This window comes from Eublepharis macularius, chromosome 3 (genome assembly GCF_028583425.1).
Source record: "Eublepharis macularius isolate TG4126 chromosome 3, MPM_Emac_v1.0, whole genome shotgun sequence".
Classification (NCBI taxonomy): Eukaryota; Metazoa; Chordata; class Lepidosauria; order Squamata; family Eublepharidae; genus Eublepharis; species Eublepharis macularius.
The window spans coordinates 129,052,082-129,062,292 of record NC_072792.1 but is presented as its reverse complement, the minus strand read 5'-3'; the positions used below and the strand labels follow the sequence as shown (position 1 = coordinate 129,062,292).

General features: G+C 36.9%; 1 protein-coding gene across 7 annotated transcripts in view; it reads right to left on the bottom strand.

Moving 5' to 3' along the window:
• Window positions 1-365: 365 nt before the first annotated feature.
• DCAF6 (DDB1 and CUL4 associated factor 6) overlaps window positions 366-10,211 on the bottom strand; it is a 66,805-nt gene continuing 56,959 nt past the window's right edge. For all 7 annotated transcript variants that reach the window (XM_054973467.1, XM_054973468.1, XM_054973471.1 and 4 more), the window contains 5 exons: window positions 7,991-8,129; window positions 5,453-5,609; window positions 2,318-2,406; window positions 1,352-1,457; window positions 366-801 (listed from right to left, as the gene is read on the bottom strand). In XM_054973467.1, coding sequence (XP_054829442.1) covers window positions 737-801; window positions 1,352-1,457; window positions 2,318-2,406; window positions 5,453-5,609; window positions 7,991-8,129 — 556 coding nt within the window. In that variant the 3' untranslated portion in view covers window positions 366-736. The remainder of the gene's footprint in view (window positions 802-1,351; window positions 1,458-2,317; window positions 2,407-5,452; window positions 5,610-7,990; window positions 8,130-10,211) is intronic.

Sequence of the window (10,211 nt, the reverse complement as noted above, 5' to 3'; positions counted from 1 at the left end):
AGTGTTATCAAATTGCATGGAGCTGTATCTGTCCAGCATGAACTCTGATCAAGAATGCACTGGGTGGGATATGCCCCTAACACAATGCCTGTGTGTTGCAGGGCAGTTTGCTTCTGTCAGGACTTGCAAAAGCAGACTGCCAAACATCTGGACATACCTACCTAAAAGTGAACATTCAAAATCAATAAAATAAACTGAGGTCCCTAACTTAATTGTCTTTCAAGTCAGCTATTTCTAGAATACTTTGAAGAAGTCCCCAAATCCCACAAAATCACTGGGGGGGGGAGATCTGTATAATTGCCAGGGGCAGGATGTGCATATAGGATGGTTGCTTTATATAATAATAGAAAAGACAGATGCAAATGTAAAACAACCACATCTTTTAATAGAAAGCAACAAACATGCAAATAGCAGGTATAGAAATTTATTTGAACCAACGTTTTTACTATAAGGTAAGTTATTTAAACATTGATCCAAGCCCCCATGTTTGCAAGTTAAGGGAAAATATTGCACTTTGCATTTTCTAGCACCCCTCATACAAAGCAAAACATTTTAAAAACATTTTGCTTATTTTACTTGCACACTCTCACAAGTCATGCACACATTCATTCAAAATCAAAATGTTAGGTTACCCAAAAGCAAAACCTTAAAATTGCACTAAAGCTTTGTAAGGAAAAATATAATTCATGACTTATACAAATTTCATGGTGTCTAGGTGTGTTCAGAGAAGAGCCAATTACTCTTCATCTTCGTTTTCATTCTCTTGGCCAGACCCTTCAGACCTGTCACCTTCCAGACGGTCTATAAGACAGAAAGAGTAATTTTTAAAGGGCAAGACATTTTAGGTAGTTTTTTTCCATTTGGAAAAGAAAATTGCATAATGCTTCTCTCAGTTTTTGTCTGCTGTACTGTGCCAATGAACCAAACAGAAATACGTAGAACAGATAGATGTTACATACTTTGCTAAAAGTAGCTGCTTTGTGTCCCACTGAGTGAGAAAAGATAAAAATATTTTACATAAATAAATGTTGAGGGAGCTTAATGGTGGACAAATAGTAACAAGCATTACAGATTCTGGACTTATTTTCAGAAGGCATATGAGCAGAAAATTTCGCAGAACTTTGCTCAGAGGTTGGGGATAATCAGTAAGGAGGCTAACTTGCTCTGGAGTAGGATTAGGCAATGAAAGGCCTGCAAGTCATTCTTAGTCTGTGAAAGCCTTTTCCTTGCCCATACAGTTTGCCTCATACCAATATTTATACAGCCCTGAGAAAGTAGTCACCTTTAAAAAATGGCTAGAAAAACTGTATATAAATGAAGTCAGTCAGACGTGTGTCTAATGTCTTCCTACCTGCTCTTATATGGTTCAGAGATGCCAACATCCTTAACATGAAAGAAGCTGGAACAGTGATTGTGTTTCTGGTTTCTTCCAGCATTAATTCATTTCGAGTTATAACCTACAGGACCAAAAAAAAAAAAATGGGGGGGGACAGTTATTGAACAAAGTCAGAGGAGCAAGTGTTTCCTCTACATATCCATCCGTACCTTCCTCTACCTGAGAAAGGCCTTCCTCTGCCAGAGAAAAGTGGCTGCCCGAGTGGACAACACTGAGCCAGATGAACCAATGGCTGAGCTGATAGAAGTCTTTTGTATTACAGTCTATACAATTTAACATTGTTCAAGACAGACTTTCATGACACATACAGTTTTTACTAGTTTGGAGGTGTGCATGATATTTAAACAATGACAAATAGTTCCCTTCTAAAACATTATTTACTTTTAATAACAGTTCTATCTGTGCCACATGCACTTTTAAATTACAACTCTATGTTCCACTATCAATTGATCTCTCTATAGTATTCATCTATGAAATCAATATTTTGTTCCTAGTTGCATATAGGTGTTAGACATGTGAAGAAAACATCAACTATATCCAACCCAGGCAAGTTCAACATTATTAAGGAGTTTGACAGAAGCTCTGACAAAGGTCACTTTTTATTTCTGTCAGAATAAACTTCTGAGAAATAGCAGTGTTAACAGAGCAAAATATAACAACAACAACATCTGATTTATATACTGCCTTCAGGGCAACTTAACACCCACTCAGAGCAGTTTACAAAGTATGTTATATTATTATCCGTGCAACAATCACCCTGTGAGGTGGATGGGGCTGAGAGAGCTCCGAAGCACTGTGATTGACCCAAGGTCACCCAGCTGGCTTCAAGCGGAGGAGTGGAGAATCAAACCCAGCTCTCCAGATTAGAGTCCCATCGAACTTAACCACTACACCAAACTGGCTCTATAATCATCATCTTACCTCATCAGCAAGCTTGCGATTAAAAATCTTGGACTCTTCTAGCGGTGACCAGATTTTTATATCATAATCAATACCAGATGAGGCTAGAACTAAACAATTGTTTTAAAATACATTAGAAAGATGCTGTGAGTTACATATTTATTTTCTTCACTTTCAAATTTGTGAATGCAAACGTGAATAGATTTTGAGATGGCAATGCTGAAATGCATTATTACCTCCCCTCAATTTATTTAAGGGTTTCCATTTTTAATCCACTGTGATGTTAAATTTAGGATTTCTCACCCCTGGTTTTCAAATGTATATCTAAGCAGGAAGGGTGGATCCAACCATCCACCAAACAGCCTTCCTTCAATTTAAGTGGCTGTTCCTTCAACTGAAGACCCACTTAAGTTGGAGGAAGGCTCTTTAAGCCAGTAGAAGGCTACAAATTTTGTTCAGTGAAGTGGCTGGCTAGATGCAGAATCCTCCCTGGTATATTCTTATGTGAATATTTTGAAAAATTCAGGCCATGACTCAGTACATATAACTGAGTCTTCCCCACCAACTCAAAACAGGAACCTCATGCAACTGTGGAGCACTAGATCAGTTTGGGGCCCTAGATGAATAAATGCTTACACTACATAAATATAGATTTCACACTTTACACACACACCCTAAATACTCAGCTTCTTTGTTAATCTTTAATGACAATGCTTAAAGGGTTTGCTGCAATCTAGTGTGGCACAGATCATATGCCTACAATTTCTTCCACTTGCATATAATTTTGTACTCTTTTTAAGTATCAGCTCATTATGACCTATATTCAGAGCATCTTTTTGTAATCACCTATAGGGTGTAAATGGTGCTAGCTTATCAGTTGGGAAGTGGGGTGGGTCTAATGCATGTTTTTCGCAAAAATGCAGGTAAAATAAACAGAAGACAGATCACAACAAATGTGTTGTTTTATGAATATCAGGTAATATGAATTCAGGAGATAACTGTTCCATGTTCTTGGGAAGAAATGAACAGTGAATGCTTCCTTCCAAAAATAAAAATAAAGCCCATTTAAAATACTGCCAAAGAAGCAGTAGCCCTCAGGCAATGGGTCACTTTCTTTAGAAGGAACAGCTGCATTGCAGGAACTTCACTCACCTCACGTCCCTTAACTACAGAACCCACCACTGCTGCTGCTGCAGCTACAACTCTGCTTGCTTGTACAAGAGCTCTCTGCCATTATCCCTGCAGCTCCATTGATGATAAAGGCAAGAACAGAGTGACACTAATAAGAGAGCTTGTCAATTTCATCTCACCTTTGCTTAACCTGTAGGGCAAATGTGCTAGTGCTTGAAGTCCAGGAAATCCATTTTAGAGGGACAGTATCTTAGAACAGACAATATGTGTGGAGTGGGGGGGGGGGGCGCTAGCCAAATACACTAGCCACAGTGTTGAAGGGAACCTCCATCTAGAGAAGCAGAAAGCCTCTGAAAAACAGTAGTAGGGCACAGCATCAGGGGCACAGTTTGCTTGATCCTTCAGGGCAATTGGTTGGCTGCTGTATGAAACAATATGCTCGACTAGATGGACTAGTGGTCTGATCCAGCAGCCTTTACTTATTTTCTTATTATACACTAAGCACATCACAAGCCACAAGTAAAACAACAGCACTATGTCAGTTCACATCTGGAAGGACTGTTCTACAATTACAATTGATGTTCCAAAACTTAATACAAATCAATATTTTTTAATCTTAAAAAAAAAATCAACCCCCCCCAATGGTTTGGAAGATATATAGCCCTGTTTCTCAAGAAAAAATGCATAAGCAATGGAGTCAATAGAAAGAAAGAAAGAAAGAAAGAAAGAAAGAAAGAAAGAAAGAAAGAAAGAAAGAAAGAAAGAAAGAAAGAAAGAAAGAAAGAAAGAAAGAAAGAAAGAAAGAAAGAAGAATGTGGAAACAACCACATTTTCAATTTGGTTTTACTGTAATAAATGCTCTGTTACAGCTACTTGATTAAATAATTTAAACATTAATAATTTATCTTTTAACTGAAAATTTAAACCAACTTTAGATTGCCAAAACTTCAGTATAAGTGTCCTTCTGAGATACTGAAAGATTTAGCAAAAATTGTTATTGCTTTTATTTACATACCATTTTTCAACCATAATGATAAGAAAAGCAATCTTTAATATTTATATTTTGATTCTCTTTTTCACTATCACACTAGAATCAGAGTAGCCTAAAAATCAGACATGCAATGCTCATAATTCAAAGCCTCAGTGATTTTTTCAGTGGGTAGAAAGGAAGACAGGGCTATTCATAAACAAAATCTACTGACTGAACTAGCTGCGTTGGTTAAAGCAGTTAAAGCCCTAAGCAGTACCCATTTGTTTACATGTTCCCTAGAGGTGGCTGCAGTAGTACAGCATTTTTTTGCAATGCAATGTGACATATTCTATATCCAAGAGAATGGAACTCTTCATCCTGGATGAAACTGCCATGCAGAATGCAGTGATGTCAACCGTCATGAACTGCTATGGGGGACAACCAATAACGTGAATAGTGATGATGAAGCGTAACAGACCTGCCTTTATATCTGTGCCATTACTGTGTTTAATGATATATGTTATTTATTGTTAAATATTTTAGTGATGGAGCTTTACATTCTACAGTCACAATTCATTACACTTGGTAGCTAAGGCCTCCCAGCTGGTTGAGCTGCAGAAAACAATGTCATGTTCGAATAGGGCTTGTAAGAATTATGAGTGAGGCAAGGCATGAATTCATCAGGCCTGGATAAAGGTGAATTCTTGCAATACTAGCACAGGGATAAATGAAAAAGAGAACCATACAGGAAATCAATAAGATCCTTTTCACTTTGGGGTGAGAAAGCACACACACACACATATACTCTTTCAAGAAAAACTTCTCTCTAACCTAGGTCTCTTCTTTAATCGAACCATTTTTTGAACAGACATGTTGTTGACAGCTTTGTGACTTTACACTACCATCTAGTTAATGTATTAGTAAGGCCCTTCAATTGCAAGTCGTTTTTAAATAATAGCATATTGTTTAGGCAGAACATGTATAACAGAGAGTTTTCAAGGGCCTTCCTACAAGCTATGTATGAGTTGGTATATTGTAAGCAGAAAGTGACTTACTTGGGTCAAATGGATGTGGCTGCAAACAGTTCACCACATGGTTATCTGCTTCCAGGAGCATCAAGTGTTCAGCGGTATGCCGATCCCAGATGAAAATATGGCCACAATCTGAACCACTCATAACAAAGTTAGAACCCCAGAAATTAGCTTCTTTTATCTACAGGAAAAAAATAAGTTACAATTTTAAAGGCATGTTAATTATGGTTAGCATTTTCAATTGGAAAGCATGGAAGAAATGTGAAACTGCTGCTTTTTCACAAATATACGTAACATGATTAAAATTAGCTTCCTTACTGGAAAGTGGCAATATAATGCCAATATTTAAAAAGGAATATAAATTACATAATTTATATAAATTCTGGACAAACTGATGAAAAGCATTATTAAATCTAAAACATGGAAGAACAAAACTTGTTGAGGAAAAATCAGACAGTTTCTGCAAAGGAAAATCTGCGTCACTCATTTTTTAGAATGATTATGTAGGCAGAATTGTTATGAGAGGCATTATAAACTTGGACTTCCAAATGTTTTTGAACAAAGCCCCTCACCCAAGTAAAAATTTAGTGGTCACAGAATGTCAGGATGGGTCTTATCAGTACCTAGTTAAGGAATGAGAAGTAGAGGGTAGTAATGAGCAAAAAGCTGCAAAATGGACGGCAGAGAGGTAGGATCAGTAACGAGATGGTAGTATTTACTTTAACAAATTATGTAGAATCAGGCGCGAGCAGAGGGGTAGGCAGATTTCTGGACAACACAAAAGGGTTCAAATTTGAGAAAACACAAGACTGAAGTGATCCACAAGGATCTCTACAAACTGGGTGTACAGGCAACAAAATGGCAAAATCAGATTTAATGTAATCAACTGTTAAATACTCTGGCAGAACCCTCCACATTCATACATATGCTAATAGTGTCTGAAATATCAGTGATAAACTTGGAAAGAGACTCTGGAGTTGTGGCAGACAGCTCACTGAAAGATGTAACAGGAACAGCACATTTTAGCAAATTCCACACTAAAGGGTATTAGGAAAGGAACTGAAAAGAATATTGTCTGTAGCGTAACGCCTTCATATAATCCATGCTGTGGCAGCATTTGAAGTATTTTGTTGGTTCCTCGATCTTTAAAGTGATAATGTAAAGTTGGAAAAAGTGCAGAAAAGATTAAACAAATTATTGGGGTGTTAGAGCACCTCCCTGTTTGGAATGATGGACTTGTTTGATTTTTTTTTAGTTTGGAATGATTATAATCAAATGGAAACAAGAAAGATTTATAAAATTATACAAAAATTGAGTATCAGAAGTTGGAGTCATCTAAATATACAGATGAGCATTAGGATTCAGAACAGGAAGAACTTCTTCACACAATCATCCCTTAATGTCACAATATATGGTGATGGCTACTGGCTTTTATAGCTTTAAAAGGATAGACATACTCATAAATGAATCTACCAACAACTATTAACCATGATATCTTAATGGAGCTTCTAGGCTCAGACACAGAATGCCTGTGAATATCAGATGTTTAGAAGCTAAACATTGGGAAAGGACTGTTGCCTTTACCCCTGCATGAGAGCTTCTCAGAAATAACTGGTTTCACACTGTGGAAAATGGGATGCTGTATTATATGAACCAGCAGAGATCTTATACTGTTAATAGACAAGACTAGGTATGTGCAAGTTTTGGGGGGGAGGGGGAATGCCCTGTGTATAACCTCTACCAAGACCACCCTTATCAGTAACTAAAGATGACCCAATGTATTTATTCAGGTGAGCTTCTAAATAAGTCGGTAAGAAGAGGCTGCTTTTAACAGAAAACAAAATGTGATAGTGAGAGAAGCTAAACTCGCTCTCCCTTGTACTGACATGCCTGCAGAGCCACAGTACTCAGATTTTCCCATTCCACTGATAGATGCTGAAAGGTGTTCAAGAAACATGCCCACTTCTTCCCAAATAGAGATTTTTTAAAAACGATAATTTCAGAAATATATACTTTAGTTAAGATGCAATTCACACACTACCAGTAGCATACGAGGTGCTTTTTATATATATTGTACACACAAACAGGTTTAAAACATCCATGTTCTAGTTAAAATAGATATTGTGTAGGGAATACACCACCACCTTTTGATTATTATGTTATATAGACTACATGGTTTAGGGCATTCTATGCCATAAGATTGCAATTATACTGTATTTTTAATGATGTGATATAGCCAATGCATTGTGATAGAACTGCATACACCTTAAATTTCATTATAATTTCTAGCATAGTGATTAAGTGTTTGGGTTGTGCTGGTTAAAATTCCACTACTGCCATGAGCTCAGGACCAGGTGTAGGATAAGCCACTCCTCTTAGCTCGAGTTCCCCAGTTGTATTGTGGGGATAATAACAACACTGACCTTGTTCACCACACTGAGTGGGGCACTAATCTATCTAGAACAGCAGTATTATAAGCACTGTTATTATTATTCCAAAGCATCTAAGTGTAACAAATATTTAGCACAAATCAAAATATGACCTTAGCAAGAAACAATGTACCATTGTCCGGGAATTACGATGACCTTTATAAACCATTTTTATTAAAGGACGTCTAATATTCAAGGTTTCCAATTCTTCCATCTCTTTTCTTTCTTTTCTTCTTCTGAAGAGTTCCTGGATACGAGCAACTGCTGATCGCCTAAAAATTAAGAACAGACTCACCGTCACCATCACCAAGCTACATTATGAACAACCAGGCTGCTTAAACCTCAATGGCTACCACGGGATTTATGAAGATTAACTGTATGCAGAAAAACAGAATGCCAGAACACAATCCACATACTACCTTTTATTACCAAATCACATATAACACATAAAAGTTTTCAGGTTCACTAGAACTCTTAATCGGGCCAGACGTTATAAAAAATGTTTAATAAGAGAAAATTCCTGAGGACTTGATGTTTGTCTGTATTGATGTCATATCAAGTCTGTATTGTAAGCAAAGCTGCTTCAAATGATGCTGGCTTCATGTTAAACCCAGCTTTTGAGGACAAGAGTATGCAGATCCAACACACAGAAGCCATTGCTATTTACGAAGCTGCTATCTCCAAAAAGGCAGCAGACTCAAGTCTACCAATACAGCTTGTGAACGTTCTCCCTTGAATGCTGTAAAAGATACAAATAAAATACGTAACTTGTCTCTAAGCACCATGAATGTATAATACCCAAAGCCTCTCTCAGTATAACGATGGCATTAGTAGTCACCAACACTACCAGGCATTACTGAAAATGACATGCTTCCATCTAGTCATAAAAAGATTAATTCAAATGTCCAGACTAGCCTGGTATGAGAAAATTTAATGTATTTTAACATATGCACATGAAGCTGCTTTTGAACATGCAACTCCCATGTACATTTTGTGTGCCATGAAATTTAGTTCATGCACACTTGAATTGGCATAAAAAACATTCGCTGGAGGAAAAGAAGAAACACTTATGGTTTTTCATTTTAATTGTGGATGATTTTTCTGTGTGAACTCGAGAAGTTGTAGAGAGATGAAGTTTGAAAAAAAGCCATCAGTTTGATATTCCTTAACACACTTCCATATATGACATTAAGGTTAATAATAGTAACAGTTAATAATATTCCATGGATTAGACTTTTTATCCCATTCTTCAGATAAAAATTGTCTCTCTCAAAATTTGATGTGCCATGTTCATAGCAGGCACTGTACGTAGATAAGACAAGACACAAGCCGTCTTGTCTTACACAGTAAAATACAGACACAAGGGGAAAAGAGTGGAGCAAAAAGGAAAAGAGGAGGGATCAGTTTGACTATATTTATTTAGAAAATTTACATATTGCCTCTCCTGAGACCTGCTGAAGGCAGATGCCAGAAAGAAGCAAGTCAATGCCCTGCTGATCCTCTTGCTGGGATGGAGAAGGTGAAACTAACCTGTAACCCCCTTAAAGGTTTTCCTTTAAACAATGCTCACACTATTTATATTCTATACACACAGGACTCTCTAGTCAGTTTTCAATATATTCCCCCTATCATTCCATGCCAATATAATGCTATAGTGTGCAATTTAACATCTGTACCTCAAGACATTTAAATAAAGCAAGGTTGTACAATATTCTGAATTTTTACCATTAGGAAGTGTTCAACATATTAACATATGTAGCTGAAAGTTTAATCTTCTGAGATACTCTTAAATATACCAGAAGATTGTTATAGAGTCGGGTCTGAAACAGATATTCGTTGAAGAAAAGGAAAAAGGTCTGACAATAGCTTTCTTTTCGTATTTGCAAAGCACACTTCCCCCTGCCCCCTCTTTCTGTCAAGTTCTTGCTGTACATCCTGGACAGAGATAAGACACAACGGTTGAAGGGATGCCCAGACTAATCTCAACACCTCATTCTGTAAAAAACTTTGCTCTTATTATTACATGACAAAGTCTCCAGCTCAGAAAATAACTCATGACAATATCAAGTGGAAGTGACAAATCAGTGGATTATTATGTAATACGTTCACATAGTTTTTATGGCACTGAGTCTATATTAGATAGTCATACTTAAAAGACCCCTGAATCTCTCAGATGTGGTTTATGTGAAATTACTGAATCTTTCCAGAAGTGCTGTGGTAAGATTCTTAAAATTGTATTTCATCTTTTAGATCTAAAATATATAGGATAAGGGATTACAACAATGTATGCTTATATGTTCATTTCCTTTTACATATGGAAAAACAGGGTTGCACTTACCTGTAACTGTTGTTCA